Source organism: Nerophis ophidion, linkage group LG19 (assembly GCF_033978795.1).
Source record: "Nerophis ophidion isolate RoL-2023_Sa linkage group LG19, RoL_Noph_v1.0, whole genome shotgun sequence".
NCBI lineage: Eukaryota > Metazoa > Chordata > Actinopteri > Syngnathiformes > Syngnathidae > Nerophis > Nerophis ophidion.
Window position 1 is genome coordinate 12976395 of NC_084629.1, and position 16861 is coordinate 12993255.

At 41.3% G+C, this 16861-nt stretch overlaps 1 protein-coding gene across 9 annotated transcripts in view; it reads left to right on the plus strand.

Annotated features, from left to right (window-relative positions):
- The window catches only part of myo16 (myosin XVI), a 351216-nt gene that overhangs the window by 101404 nt on the left and 232951 nt on the right, over window positions 1-16861 (plus strand). For 8 of the 9 annotated variants that reach the window (XM_061879193.1, XM_061879191.1, XM_061879188.1 and 5 more), the window contains 2 exons: window positions 1099-1169; window positions 4654-4797. In XM_061879193.1, the coding sequence (XP_061735177.1) occupies window positions 1099-1169; window positions 4654-4797 (215 nt within the window). The remainder of the gene's footprint in view (window positions 1-1098; window positions 1170-4653; window positions 4798-16861) is intronic. The other variant, XM_061879189.1, reaches the window with a different exon arrangement.

The window sequence follows — 16861 nt, forward strand, 5'->3', positions numbered from 1 at the left end:
TGTATTGAACCATTTCGGTACGGGGGTTTCGGTTCGGTTTGGAGGTGTACCGAACGAGTACACATGCTAGCAGCGACCGGGCTAGGACAACATGTAAAAGCCAGAGCTGGAAAACCCTCCTTCCTCATTAAGATCTCCCGTTTGGGAACACTTTGGCTGCGCGATACAACAATGGCTGCCGTCATTGTTAAGCAGCTGCTTCTGACAACACGTCAAACATGTGTTGCATCTTTCCTGCTTCCGGCTCCCAGACCGTAGTCGAGGAGCGCAGGGGAGACACTTCTCCAGGGCTGATGTATTCTCGGGGGCAACACCCTTCACTCTACCAGGCAGTGGGTCTGGACTCCAGGGTAAATTAAAAGTCCGGCGATTAGTTGAAAATCGTGGCTTTATTGAGGTCTTGCACACAGCTAATCCAACAAAACACTAGCCACTCCCCGCACTCGCGCTACTGCTCCCTCACCTCGCTCGCCCACACACTCACCTCACATGCTGTCACATATTAAAGGGCCACCCACACACATACGCTACTCTCATAACACATGCTAACCTATTTGAAGCGTCACCACCGCATTCAAGCAGCCTCTCCTCGGCCAGTCAGGCAGGGCTAAAGCAATAACAAATGTTTTTATAGTACCGTTACACCTCTAATGTATATACATGTTTATGTATGTATATACATGTATATGTTCATATGTGTATATATGTACATATATGTGTATATATGTACATATATGTGTATGTATACATGTTAGCATATATATGTATATGTGTGTATATATTTATACATGTATACATGTGTGTATATATATATATATATATGTGTGTGTGTATATATATGTAAATATATGTATGTGTGTATATATATATATATATATATATATATATATATATATATATATATATATATATATATGTGTATATTAGTTTCTTATATAATTTGAATTATTGACATTTTGTTAATTACAGAAAACGTGTATGTTTAATATGTCCTGATTTGACCGAAATATAAGACAACGTCTTTTTTGTAACGTTGGCATTTGTTTGTGTATTGACTATGTATGAGGATAAATAACAGTCATTGTACTTGTCTTGCAGTGTTGCGTCTCCTAAACGAGGGAGCTGACCCCTACGCTCACATTTCCTCTGGAGGCTCATTACTCCACCTGGTAAGGCACCTGCTTGCACATGCTGTGGATTTAACGTTGAAAGTCACTTTAAAATGTGTTTTTTTGTGTGAAGATTTGTCTAAAAAGCATGATTAACACAAACGCAATATACCCTTCACTTACTTTAAAATATTAACAATACCCAAAATAGTCTTCACAAACGAACAGACTACATACATTAGATGGACAAAAGTTTTGGGACCCATTGCGATTAAACAAACAGAAAGTGTTTACCAATGGAGGTGAACAAGGATCTCCTGTTTTAACCTCTTGGTCTTGTTGGTTGGGAGACGATTATTATCCTAGAGTGGACTGAGGGCTGCAAGAAAAGTGCAGCAAAGTGAACACTGAAGTATACAACTACATGCCTGTCACTACTAAAATAGAGAAAAGCTATCCTTATCAAGGCATGCCTCCTCTTGTAGAGGGTAAATACTTTGGATCCTGCACCAGGACCTCAGACGAGAGCGAACCAAGGAAGATTGTGAGCATGAGCTGATAAAGTATTCTCTGATGAGAGAGAAGATAGAACTGAAAGATACTATACTAGAAATATTTTTGGTAGTATCTGGTTTTGCCAGTGGAAATTAGTGGTGGGCGATACTAGGAATTTTAGTATTGGTCCGGTACCAAGTTAATACAGGGCTATACCGATATTCTTTTTAAATTTGAAATGTCATTACTGTTCAATAATTTTATTGAAGTTTCCTCTTGTTAGTTACTCATAATTACTATGTTTTTATACCATAATTAAATGCAACAATACAAATATGTAACAATATAGCATTAATTAAAACTGGATTAGGCAATTCTTGAAGGAATTGCGTGTGAATGCTCCAATGCTAAAGTTGAAATGAAATCCTGGAATTTTTTTTTTAATTGTTGAAGGAGAGCACCCAATTCCCAAACAGGTTGAATATTTTGAAGTTGGAACAGTTTGAATCAGATGAAAAATGTGGGAGTTGTGGAACAATTGAGTTCAATCTTCAAATTTGGAATTTTCGGGTAAAGCGGGATTTTTTTTGAAAATGGTAAAAAAAACTGAAAAAAAACTTGAATGGTTGAAATGGTTAGTGTTAGAATTTTTAAAATCAGTCAAGAACTGTTGAAGTAGTAACATGTTGAATTGAGAAAGGGTATTACGGAATTCCTGGAATTTTGGGAAAACCAGGAATTTTTCCAGTTCACAAAACACGTTTTTTGTCCTGATTAAAGGAAATGTTTTAATGGTGAAACAGTTGAAATGCCTTGAAAAATGTGGAAGGAATAGTTGCCAGAAAAAGGGTGGAAATAGGGCTTTGGAAAACCAGGAATTCTGGAAAATCCTGGAATTTATTTCAACTTTGAAAAAAAGTAGTTTACATTTCCAGAATGGTGGAATGTGTTGAAGCTGGAACGGTTTGAAGCGGGTGAAACATTTGGAAGATAGAGCGCGTCAAAATCTGGAGAAGAAGAAGTTGAAGAAGTTTAATAATTAGATGAATTTTGGTGTAGAAAACCCTATGTGTGAATGCTTTGAAGCATTCACACAATTATTCCAAAAATGATGTACCAATTTTTAAGTAGGAAGTTACGGAGCCCTTAACGGGACATGGATGTTTTGCGAGATCTCTCAATACGTTTTGCGAGATCTCGCAATATAAACGTTTTTTTTCCTGTCAGTGAACCGAAAGTGAAACAGACACAGCGATGGAGGAGAGGGAGCATGCGGGAGCCTACCCATCATCTGTGCTCTGTTGTGGTACCATAATTCGATTTGATGTCTTTATATGATAGGCCAATACTAAAATAGAAATCAATAAACTTCTCCCACGGATGATGGGTAGGCTCCTCAACTTTCACTTCCGGTTCACCATCGCTGAGTCTGTTGTACTTCCGGTTCACTGGCATAGGAAAAAACCCAATTGCGAGAGCATTTCGAGATCTCGCAAAACATTTTTTTCCCTCCATGTCCCTTTAGGTGCTCCATAGGAAGTCACTAACGCAAAATGACAAAAAATTAGCACAAATCCTAAAATAAGAATGTCACCAAAAAAAACTACGACAATGTTAAAAATTAAGTCAGTAGAGCAGCAGACAGAGACAGACAGACAGTTGACGTAACCTCTGAGGAAAAAATTGCTGGACGTAAAGACGAGAAACTACCACCAAAGTCTTTATTACGTCCAGGTGTAAATCCAATACCACATTGGTATCGATACTATAGACAGTTGGATTGATACGCCAATAGTAAGCTGAGGCATTTTGAGTCAATTAGGGGTGTGGGAAATAATCGATTCGAATTCGAATCACGATTCTCACGTCTACCTTACAATACGAAGGCCCTGCAGTCCTGGGTTCAATCCCAGGCTCGGGATCTTTCTGTGTGGAGTTTGCATGTTCTCCCCGTGAATGCGTGGGTTCCCTCCGGGTACTCCGGCTTCCTCTCACTTCCAAAGACATGCACCTGGGGATAGGTTGATTGGCAACACTAAATTGGCCCTAGTGTGTGAATGTGAGTGTGAATGTTGTCTGTCTATCTGTGTTGGCCCTGCGATGAGGGGGTGACTTGTCCAGGGTGTACCCCGCCTTCCGCCCGATTGTAGCTGAGATAGGCGCCAGCGCCCCCCGCGACCCCAAAAGGAAATAAGCGGTAGAAAAATGGATGGATAGATGGATGATTTTTATTATTATTTTTTTTTTATTTTTTTATTTTTTTATCAATCCATCAAAACAATACGCAGCAATACCATAACACTGCAATCTAATTCCAAAACCAAATCTGACCCAGCAACACTCAGATAAATAAACTGAAAAATTGAGAGAAGACACAAACACGACACGGAACAAACTAAAAGTAGTGAAACAGAAATGAATATTATCAACAACATTATCAGTATTAGTTACAATTTCAACATAGCAGTGATTAAAAATTCCTCATTGACATTATCATTAGAAATTTATAAAAATTTAAAAAAGACGAATAGTGTCACAGTGGCTTACACTTGCATCACATCTCATAAGCTTGACAACACACTGTATCCAATATTTTCACAAAGATGAAATGAGTCACATTTTAGGTTCATTTAATAGTTAAAACTAATTTACATTATTGCAATCAGTTGATAAAACATTGTCCTTTACAATTATAAAAGATTTTTACAAAAATCTACTACTCTGCTTGCATGTCAGGAGACTGGGGTAGATCCTGCTGAAATCCTATGTATTGAATGAATAGAGAATCCTTTTGAATCGGGTAAAAAATCGATTTTGAATCGAGAATCGTGTTGAATTGGAAAAAAAATCGATTTTGAATCGAATCATGACCCAAGAATCGATATTGAATCAAACCGTGCGACACCTAAAGAGTCACAGCCCTAGAGTCAATGCAATGGAAACACTGCAAAAGGGTGTTTAGTCTTAAGAGTTTGTCCCAAGACTTTTGTCCATAATAAACTGCATAGGATCCAGTGGAAACTGTCAACACGCTGCCATCATTTCGCAGTGCGCTCGCCACGACAACGTGTTCGCGGCGGAGGTGCTGCTGGAGCGAGGCCTGAGCGTCAATCTGCAGGACGAAGACCTGTGGACAGCTCTGCATGTGGCATGTGTGTGCGACCACGTCGACATGGTGCTGCTTTTGCTTCTGGTGAGGATGAATCATTGTCTTGCACGCCATTCCACACTCACCGTAATAACTAATATGCATGCGTAAACAATGACATTCCAAGTGTGACGGTACAAATCGCCTTGTCCTGCTTGGGACTTTGTTGATGAAACGAGTTCCGTGTTTGGAATTTGCCTTGTTTTGTAACGATCTGAGGTTTTGCTTTCCTGTCGGCGTGTGCTGATTAGGTCCTCCGTGACAACAGCTGCAGGGGGAGGGCAAATAGACAGACAGCTCAGTCGCGTTGTCACTGAGTTCTTGTACGGTTTGACTCTGTTAATTGACTGTAGTGTGGAATTATAGAGGTTCCACACGGGCATGGAGGTGTTTGAGGGGTTGCCAAAAGGGGGGCGTGGAACTTTCTCTGCATCAGCAGCTGAGTAGTGCAACCAGTATTTTAAAACAGTGGTAATCCTGCACAACCCACAGATTGTGGGTTCGTTGAGCCGTGCTAGCCAATGAGCATTAATCAATCAATTGATCAAAGTTTATTCATACAGCCCTTAATCACAAGTGTCTCAAAACGCTGCACAAGCCACAACGACATCCTCGGCTCAGATTCCATTTCAGGGCAAGAAAAAAACTCAACCTTGGAGGGGACCGCAGATGTGAGCACCCCAACCTGGGCGACCGGTGCAATGGACGTCGAGTGGATCTATTTAATAGTGTGAGAGGCCAGTCCATAGTGGGGCCAACAGGGGATTATATTGCGTGGAGACAAGTCAGCAGCGCAGTGACGTCATCAACTGATGCACAGAGGAGTGGTCCACTCTGGGTCCTGACTTTTGAACAGCTAGCGATTCATCTGTGGTCACCTATTAACCTCGCCACGGGGGAGAGAGGGGCAGAGCAGAAAAGAGACGACAGATCAACTGGTCTAAAAGGGGGGTCTATTTAAAGCAGGGGTCTCAAACTTGCGACCCACGGGCCAATTGCGGTCCACGAAACGTTATTCTGCTGCCCGCACTTTGATATGACAATTTCATGTATGTGCGGCCCGCGATTTAAAAGCATAACATTATCACCAGACCTATGTACGCATCAATATATACCTTTATGTTGCAGAAAAAAGACCATATATTTTTTTAACCTATTTCCAAACTCTAAATGGGTGAATTTTGGCTAAGAAAACGCCTTTCTGTTTATCCCTCTCTTTGCGACGACGTCACATCGGTCGTCAACGCCTTGTTTCCCTACCACATCGAGTCAAATCAGCTCTGTTATTTTCCGTTTTTTCGACTGTTTTCCGTACCTTGGAGACATCATGCCTCGTCGGTGTGTTGTCGGAGGGTGTAACAACACGATCATGGACGGATTCAAGTTGATTTACGTAGAATGTGCATGGATTAGCACGGCATGCTAATCGATGCTAACATGCTATTTAGGCTAGCTGTGTGCATTATGCCTCATTTGTAGCTATATTTACATCCAGCCTTTCCGTCCATCCACATTTAATGCCAAACAAACACTTACCAACCGACGGATTTAAGTTGCTCCAGTGTCAAGAGATGCAAAAGTCCCTCGTTTGTTTTTTACCGGCGATGGTACGACAGAGATGGCACAGAGATGACAAGAATGTTTGGATATCCTGCGACACTCAAAACAGATGCATCCCCAACGATAAAGTCAACAAAATCACAAAGGTGCGTTTTGTTGTTATTGACTTATTGATCCAGTGTCAATGCGAAAGTCCTGGTCGGTCTGCACATTTTACCGGCGATGCTAACGCAGAATAGCGTTAGCGTGGCCGAATAGCGTCAATAGCTATTCGCTCAATAGCTTCAGTTTCTTCTTCAATTTTGGTTTTGCTATCTGCCTCCATACTCCAACCATCTGTTTCAATTCATGCTTAATCTGTTGAATCGCTTAAGCCGCTGAAATCCGAGTCTGAATCCGAGCTAATGTCGCTATATCTTGCTGTGCTATTCGCCATTGTTTGTATTGGAATCGCTATGTGACGTCATACGTAAATGGACAGTGGCATCGCAAATAGCGAAAATCAAGCACTTTAAAGCTTTTTTTAGGGATAGTCCGGGAGATGTAAAATTTTGAAAAAAACTTTGAAATATAAAATAAGCCACTGAGAACTGATTTTTATTGGTTTTAACCCTTCTGAAATTGTGATAATGTTCCCCTTTAATATAAACGGAACTTGACAGCGTCATACTTACCAACGTTCCCAATTTTCACGGGAGTCCTCTTAATATCAGGGTATCCACTCTCTGGTAGTTCCTGACGATTTTTACCCAATCAACAATAGTCAGGGGGTGCCGTAATGGCACTGTTCTTAACGCCCTCTGAATCCTGTACAGACAGCGTGCAAGCCTATTTGATTGTTACATTTGGCTGAGCAGTACACATGCGTGATGTTGCAAGACATATTTGGTCAACAGCTACACAGGTCACACTGAGGGTGGCCGTGAAAAAAACTTTAACACTGTTATAAATATGTGCCAGACTGTGAACCCACACCAAACAAGAATGACAAACACATTTCAGGAGAACAACCGCACAGTAATACAACATAAACTCAACAGAACAAATACCCAGAATCCCATGCAGCACTGACTCCTCCGGGGTACAATAAACACAACCACGCTACCACCAACTCCCCACGCCCCCACCCTCCCTACTTGCGTCGGTTGAGGTTGTGTATATTGTAGCCCGGGAAAGTTTGGGCTGCAAGATGTACTGGGTATTTGTTATTTTGTGTTTAAGTTGTGTTAGGGTGCGGATGTTCTCCCAAAATGTGTTGGTTATTCTTGTTTGGTGTGGGTTCACAGTGTGGCGCATATTTGTAACAGTGTTAAAGTTGTTCATACGGCCACCCTCAGTGTGACTTATATGGCTGTTGACCAAGTACGTCTTGCAGCCACCAACGTTGTTTTGCACAAGTCTCGCACAACATGATTAGGAGTTGTTACTTTAGTTGTGTTATGTGTTGTGGAGTACTAGTTCTCTTACAGATGGTACGCTTTGTGAAGGTATGCCAAGGGTTAAGTGAGATTTATCAAAAACATTCTAAAAAACAGCAGTCCGTCATAAATACTTAATGAATATATTTATTGGATAACACTTCAACAAAATGTGAATGTAAGTTCACAAACTGTGAAAAGAAATGCAACAATGCAATATTCAGTGTTGACAGCTGGATTTTTTGTGGACATGTTCCATCTATATTGATGTTAAAAATGTCTTTTTTTGTGAAGAAATGTTTAGAATGAAGTTCATGAACTCCAGATGGATCTCTGTTACAATGCTCTAAGAGGGCACTTTAAGGTGATGATTACTTCTATGTGTAGAAATCTTTATTTATAATTGAATTACTTGTTTTTTTTTTCAACCAGTTTTTTAGTTATTTTTATATCTTTTTTTCCCAAATACTTGAAGAAAGACCACTACAAATGAGCAATATTTTGCACTGTTATACAATTTATTATATCAGAAACTGATGACATAGTGCTGTATTTTACTTCCTTACCTCTTTTTTTCCAACCAATATGCTTTGCTCTGATTAGGGGGCACTTGAATTAAAAAAATGTTCACAGGGGGTACATCACTGAAAAAAGGTTGAGAACCACTGTTGTAGAGGACGTTAAAGGCAGTGCAGTCACGGCAGCCCTTCATAATGTCGGCCGGGTGGAAATTAGGACAAATTTGGGAAAATGGTTGCACCGGTAAATTGTCGGGAAGTCCACTGAAATTCAGGAGTCTCCCAGAAAAATTGTGAGGGTTGACTTTCCTGCTCTAGCAAAAGAAGGTGAATTCATTAAATGGTGCATGTTAGATTTTTTTAAGAAATATTTTGTTGCAGCCCAGCCTGACCCAGTGGCCCCCAGGTAAATTGAGTTTTAAGATGGGACTTAAATGCTTCTACTGAGGTAACATCGCTAACTGTTACCGTGACGGAGTTCCAGACTACTGGAGCCCGAATAGAAAACACTCTACAGCCCGCAGACTGAGTTTGTTGGTGTTTTCCTGTGTGGAGTGTTTTAGTTCTTGCCTCGGTTCTTGTTGGTATTTTCCTGTAGCAGATTCATGTCTTCCTTTAAGCGCTATTCTCCGTACTTCTGTGTGTTAGCAAGCAGGGCTATTTAAGTTGTTGCTATCCTTCTTTGTGTGGACATTGTTGATGGCCAGGTCATATACTGATGTACTTTGTGGACGCCATCTCTGCTCCACACGCTGCAAGTTTTTGCTGTCGTCCAGCATTCGGTTTCTGTTTACTTTGTAGCCAGTTCAGTTTTATTTTTGTTTTGCATAGCCTTCCCTATGCTTCATTGCATTTTTCTTTACCTTTTGTTCATTTTTGGTTTAATCATTACATACCTTTTTACCCTGCACACTGTCTTCCGCTGCGGTCTGCATATCGGGATCACAACAAACCATACCTGTCTCACCCGACACATTCCGACTTTTACAAAGCAATTAACTACTTGCTGCCACATACTGATATTGAGGATTACATGGTTACCCTGCCAAGCTCTACACAGCAGCCACTAAGCAACTGCACATAATTTGCAGATTCTAATTATTGATTTGCAAAAAATATTTTTTGGACCAATTAGGTGAAGTTGCATAATTTGGCTCACCAGACGATATTTCACACAATGGTTGAAAAAGACTGATTTAGACCACAAGGGTTTGTTTTAAATGTAGAACAATGTCATAATATGACCTCTTTAAGTCATCTATCCATCCATCCATCCATCCATCATCTTCCGCTTATCCGAGGTCGGGTCGCGGGGGCAACAGCCTAAGCAGGGAAACCCAGACTTCCCTCTCCCCAGCCACTTCGTCTAGCTCTTCCCGGGGGATCCCGAGGCGTTCCCAGGCCAGCCGGGAGACATAGTCTTCCCAACGTGTCCTGGGTCTTCCCCGTGGCCTCCTACCGGTTGGACGTGCCCTAAACACCTCCCTAGGGAGGCGTTCGGGTGGCATCCTGACCAGATGCCCGAACCACCTCATCTGGCTCCTCTCGATGTGGAGGAGCAGCGGCTTTACTTTGAGTCCCTCCCGGATGGCAGAGCTTCTCACTCTATCTCTAAGGGAGAGCCCCGCCACACGGCGAAGGAAACTCATTTCGGCCGCTTGTACCCGTGATTTTATCCTTTCGGTCATGACCCAAAGCTCATGACCATAGGTGAGGATGGGAACGTAGATCGACCGGTAAATTGAGAGTTTTGCCTTCCGGCTCAGCTCCTTCTTCACCACAACGGATCGGTACAACGTCCGCATTACTGAAGACGCCGCACCGATCCGCCTGTCGATCTCACGATCCACTCTTCCCTCACTCGTGAACAAGACTCCTAGGTACTTGAACTCCTCCACTTGGGGCAGGGTCTCCTCCCCAACCCGGAGATGGCACTCCACCCTTTTCCGGGCGAGAACCATGGACTCGGACTTGGAGGTGCTGATTCTCTTTCCGGTCGCTTCACACTCGGCTGCGAACCGATCCAGCGAGAGCTGAAGATCCCGGTCAGATGAAGCCATCAGGACCACATCATCTGCAAAAAGCAGAGACCTAATCCTGCGGTTACCAAACCGGAACCCCTCAAGGCCTTGACTGCGCCTAGAAATCCTGTCCATAAAAGTTATGAACAGAATCGGTGACAAAGGACAGCCTTGGCGGAGTCCAACCCTCACTGGAAATGTGTTCGACTTACTGCCGGCAATGCGAACCAAGCTCTGGCACTGATCGTACAGGGAACGGACCGCCACAATAAGACAGTCCGATACCCCATACTCTCTGAGCACTCCCCACAGGACTTCCCGAGGGACACGGTCGAATGCCTTCTCCAAGTCCACAAAGCACATGTAGACTGGTTGGGCAAACTCCCATGCACCCTCAAGAACCCTGCCGAGAGTATAGAGCTGGTCCACAGTTCCACGACCAGGACGAAAACCACACTGTTCCTCCTGAATCCGAGGTTCGACTATCCGGCGTAGCCTCCTCTCCAGTACACCTGAATAAAACTTACCGGGAAGGCTGAGGAGTGTGATCCCACAATAGTTGGAACACACCCTCCGGTCCCCCTTCTTAAAGAGAGGAACCACCACCCCGGTCTGCCAATCCAGAGGTACCGCCCCCGATGTCCACGCGATGCTGCAAAGTCTTGTCAACCAGGACAGCCCCACAGCATCCAGAGCCTTAAGGAACTCCGGGCGGATCTCGTCCACCCCTGCTGCCTTGCCACCGAGGAGCTTTTTAACTACCTCAGCGACCTCAGCCCCAGAAATAGGAGAGTCCACCACAGATTCCCCAGGCACTGCTTCCTCATAGGAAGACGTGTTGGTGGGATTGAGGAGGTCTTCGAAGTATTCCTTCCACCTATCCACAACATCCGCAGTCGAGGTCAGCAGAACACCATCCGCACCATACACGGTGTTGATAGTGCACTGCTTCCCCTTCCTGAGGCGGCGGACTGTGGTCCAGAATCGCTTCGAAGCCGTCCGGAAGTCGTTTTCCATGGCTTCCCCGAACTCTTCCCATGTCCGAGTTTTTGCCTCCGCGACCGCAGAAGCTGCACACCGCTTGGCCTGTCGGTACCTGTCCACTGCCTCCGGAGTCCTATGAGCCAAAAGGACCCGATAGGACTCCTTCTTCAGCTTGACGGAATCCCTCACCGCTGGTGTCCACCAAGGGGTTTTAGGATTGCCGCCCCGACAGGCACCAACTACCTTGCGGCCACAGCTCCGATCTGCCGCCTCGACAATAGAGGTGCGGAACATGGTCCACTCGGACTCAATGTCCAGCACCTCCCTCATCTAGCAGCTGTACAATTATAAAAGGATGTTGCTGAACAATTGTTTTTTTTTTTTTGACATACTATGCAAATATGGTGACGTACACACATATGACTGAGGGTTCTCCGTCGATCAATCGATCATCTATCTTTGCACCGAGTGTGTCAGTTTGCACACACAGTTCAGACGTGCTAAATAGTGCTGGCAAAAGAGTGATGAGTGTTGATAATTTACATTGCACGTGCTAAATAATATATTTGCATTTTCTCCTTCCATTATTGTGGGTGCTTCGATGATCAACAGACAAAGACGCAAAATGGATCGCATGCTTAATTCTGCTCACTTAAGAGATGCGTTCCACTTAGCACATGTTTAGTAGATCAGCTTTGCGTCTGCTGTCAAGCTTTCACGTTTTAGTACAAGCAAATCTTCAGTAAATAAAGCCTTCAGTGTGTAACGTGTTGCTTGAAATATATAATTTTCCCTCCAAACGTCCCATCAGCATTTTGAGATGGTAAGCCAATCTGGTTAACCGAGGCAGATGCTCTTCTTCCAAAGCATGCAGCAGCTGTCTTATCGCCACCATAAACGAGTGCTCTCTCTTTGCGAAAATGATGGGTTTCCATTTTAATGAGGAGTGGAAACGTGGCCTCACTAGACGGGTCTGATTAGAAGCCTTATCTTTAATTGCCACTGGAAGAAATTGCTTCTATTGTGTCTTTGTCTTCCCTATTATCCATCTTTTTGAGCCTATGCTTCCTGTGCCTAAAGCAGGGTGATGTTTGCTGACATTTCCAAATCTGTATGAAGCGCTATATGCGTTTATTCTGATAAAAGTTTGACAGGATGTAGCACGTGATTAGAGTCAGGAGACGTGTTGCCTTCTAAAATGTTGCTTCTCATCTTCGACCTTTTGAAAAAGCACCAGTGGGGACATTGAGAGTTTAGAGTTGACCCACTTTCTGTGCTCGTGACGGATCAATTGGAAACGTCTGAATTTTCAACAAGTCTTTGAAGTTAACCACCCAGAGGCCCTGACTGCTCTGTGCTCGACTTCTCATGTCTGTCAGCTTCTTCTCCTTCTTCTCCTCCTCCAACTCTTTTATCCTCCATGTCTATCCTTTACTTCTCGTCTTTCCTTTGCTGACTTGTCTTTCTTGTTTTCATTTGTCACTCTTATTTCTCTTTCCCCCTTCATCTCTCCCTGTTGTGTGTCTCGGTCCCTTCTTTTTTCTCTTCTTCAACCTATTCTCCTTCTTTCTATTTTTCCTTCTTCTTTCTTCCTCCACTTCTTCTTCTCATCTTCTTCCTTTCTTATCTACTTTGTCTTCTTGCCCTTCTCCTTCTTATTTTACTTCCTCCTCTACTACTTCTTATTGTCCTTTTCCTCAACCTTTCTTATAAACATTGTCTTCTTGTCCTTCTTATCCTTATTTTTTCTGTTTTTTTCTTGTCATTTTTTTCCTCCTTTTTCTTTCTCTACACTTCATTTGTCCTTTCTTCTTCATCATGCTCTTCTTCAACCTATTCTCCTTCCTTCTTTTTTTCCTTCTTCTTTCTTCCTCTACTTCTTCTCATCTTCTTCCTTTCTTATCTACTTTGTCTTCTTGTCCTTCTCCTGCTTAGTTTCCTTCCTTCTCTACTTCTTATTGTCCGTTACTTCATCCTTTCTGATAAACATTGTCTTCTTCCCCTTCTTATCCTTCTTTTTTTTCTGTCTTTTTCTTGTTGTTTTTCTCTTCCTCCTCCTTTCTCAATATGATCTTTCCTTTCTTTGTAATTTCCTTCTTCTCCTCCTTTCTTCTTCTTCTTCTTTTTCTCCTCATTTATTATCCACTTGTTGTCCCTCTCATTTTCCCACTTCTCCCTATCATCATTGTTCTTCCTCCTCTTCTCCTACTCATATTTTTTTTCCTTTTCCTTAGTTTTTTCTTCTTCTCATCCTTCTTTCTCCTTTACATTATTTTCTTTTTCATCCTCTTTCCTTCCCTATGCTTCTTCTCCTCCTCCTTTCCTTTACTTCTGCTCCTTTCCTTTTTTTGAGACACTAGTGATTCAGGGCTATATAAGTAAACATTCCTCTACTTCTTCTTCTCATCTTACTTTGTCTTCTTGTCCTTCTCCTTCTTATTTTCTTTCCTTCTCTACTTCTTCTTCTTGTCCTTTTCCTCGTCCTTTATAGTAAACAGTGTCTTCTTCTCCTTCTTATCCTTCTTTTTTCTGTCTTTTTCTTGTCATTTTCTCCTCCTTCTTTCTCTATAATAAATGTCCTTTCTTCTTCACCATCTTCTTTCTCTTCTTCTTCTTCTTCTTCTTCCTCTTCTCATTTCTTATCTACTTGTTGTCCCTTTCCTTTTTCCCACTTCTCCTACTTTCTTCTTCTTATTATTTTTCTCCTCATTTATTATCTACTTGTTGCCCCTCTCATTTTTCCCACTTCTCCCTATCATCATTCTTCATCCTCCTCTTCTCCTACTCATATTTTTTTTCCTTTTCCTTAGTTTTTTCTTCTTCTCATCCTTCTTTCTCCTTTACATTATTTTCTTTTTCCTCCTCTTTCCTTCCCTATGCTTCTTCTCCTCCTCCTTTCCTTTACTTCTGCTCCTTTCCTTTTTTTGAGACACTAGTGATTCAGGGCTATACAAGTAAACATTCATCTACTTCTTCTTCTCATCTTACTTTGTCTTCTTGTCCTTCTCCTTCTTATTTTCTTTCCTTCTCTACTTCTTCTTCTTGTCCTTTTCCCCGTCCTTTATAGTAAACATTGTCTTCTTGTCCTTCTTATCCTTCTTTTTTTTTCTGTCTTTTTCTTGTTTTTTTCTTCCTCCTCCTTTCTCTATACAATCTCTCCTTTCTTCTTTGTAATCTCCTTCTTCTCCTCCTTTCTTATTCTTCTTCTTTTTCTCCTCATTTATTATCTACTTGTTTTCCCTCTCATTTTCCCACTTCTCCCTATCATCATTGTTTTTCCTCCTCTTCTCCTACTCATATTTTTTTCCTTTTCCTTAGTTTTTTCTTCTTCTCATCCTTCTTTCTCCTTTACATTATTTTCTTTTTCCTCCTCTTTCCTTCCCTATGCTTCTTCTCCTCCTCCTTTCATTTACTTCTGCTCCTTTCCTTTTTTTGAGACACTAGTGATTCAGGGCTATATAAGTAAACATTCCTCTACTTCTTCTTCTCATCTTACTTTGTCTTCTTGTCCTTTACTTTGTCTTCTTGTCCTTTACTTTGTCTTCTTGTCCTTCTCCTTCTTATTTTCTTTCCTTCTCTACTTCTTCTTCTTGTCCTTTTCCTCGTCCTTTATAGTAAACATTGTCCTTCTTATCCTTCTTTTTTCTGTCTTTTTCTTGTCATTTTCTCCTCCTTCTTTCTCTATAATAAATGTCCTTTCTTCTTCACCATCTTCTTTCTCTTCTTCTTCTTCTTCTTCTTCTTCCTTTTCTCATTTCTTATCTACTTGTTGTCCCTTTCCTTTTTCCCACTTCTCCTCCTTTCTTCTTCTTCTTATTTTTCTCCTCATTTATTATCTACTTGTTGCCCCTCTCATTTTTCCCACTTCTCCCTATCATCATTCTTCATCCTCCTCTTCTCCTACTCTTATTTTTTTGTGTTTCTTTTGTTTTTTTTCTCCTTCTCACCTTTCTTTCTCTTTTACATTATTTTCATTTTCCTCCTCTTTCCTTCTCTTATCCTTCCTCTTCTCCTTATCCTTTCCTTTACTTCAGCTCATTTCCCTCTACTTTATTTTTCTCCTTTTGCTTTTGCTCCCCTTTGTCCTCATCCTTCTTTTTTTTTCTTATGTACTTTGTCTTTTTGTCCTCCTCCTTCTTATTTTCTTTCCTTCTCTACTTTTTCTTCTTGTCCTTTTCCTCATCCATTCTTATAAACATTTTCTTCTTGTCTTTCTTATCTTTCTTTTTTCTGTCTTTTTCTTTTCATTTTTCTCCCCCTCCTTCTTTCTCTATACTTTATTGGTCCTTCCTTCTTCATTGTGTCCTTCTCCTTTCTTCTTCTTCTCCTTGTTTTTCTTCTTCTTCTTCTTCTCCTTATCATCATTCTTCTTCCTCCTTTTCTCCTACTCATCATTTTTTCATTTTCCTTAGTTTTTTCTTCTTCTCATCCTTCTTTCTCCTTAATATTTTATTTTTTCTTCTCTATGCTTCTTCTTCTCCTCCTTTCCTTTACTTCTGCTCCTTTCCCTCTACATTGTTTTTCTCCTTTTACTTTTTCCCCCTTGTCTTCCTCCTTCCTCTACTTCTTCCTCTCATCCTCCTCCTTTCTTCTCTACTTCTTCTTCTTGTCCTTTTCCTTATCCTTTCTTATAATCATTCTTTCTTTCGCCTGTTTTTTTCTTGTCATTTTTCTCCTCCTTTGTCTTTCTCTACAGTTCATCTGTCCTTTCTTCTTGATCCTTGTCTTATCCTTTTTTCTTCTTTTATTTTTATTTTGTTCTTCTCATCCTACTCCTTTCGTATCTACTTTGTCTTGTTGTCCTACTCCTTCTTATTTTCTGTCCTTCTCCACTTCTAGTCCTTTTCCTCATCCTTTCTTATACACATTGTCTTCTTGTCCTTCTTTTTTCTGTCTTTTTCTTGTCATTTTTCTTCTCTTCCTTCTTTTTCTATACTGTATCTGTCCTTTCATCTTTGTCTTCTTCTCCTTTCTTCTTCTTATTCTTCTTCTTTGTCTTCTTCTCATTTCTTATCTACTTCTTGTCCTTCTCATTTTTCCCACTTCTCCTAATAATCATTTTTTTTCCTCTTCTTCTACTCATCCTTTTTTCCTTTTATTTAGTTTTTTATCCTTCTCATCCTTCTTTCTCCTTTACATTATTTTCATTTTCCTCATCTTTCCTTCTCTATGCTTCCTCTCCTCCTCCTCTATTTTGTTTCTCCTTCTGCTTTTTCTCCTCCTTATCCTTCTCCTTCCTCTACTTCTTCTTCTCCTTCACTCCCTCTTATTCTTTTGTGGTTCCCTTGTCTTTCTTTTTCTATTTTTGCTTCTCTTTCTTCTAATTCTTTCCATCTCCTGCTCCTCTATTAATTTTTTCCTACTTGTTATACTCATCATTTTCTTACCACCATCTTTTCTAGAATAAGTTCTTGCACAAAGCCAAAAATAAAAAGAAAAGGGTCAGTAACCCTTTTTTGAAAGTACAGTACCGGTTTCAGTATAGGAAATAAAAGTGCGGAGGGTCAACAACTACTACGACTATTATTGATTCGGTGTAAGTCCTACAAGTCAATGCTACAATTGAATGGCGTAACACGGCGAATCATCAATAGAAAGAACCGCAACA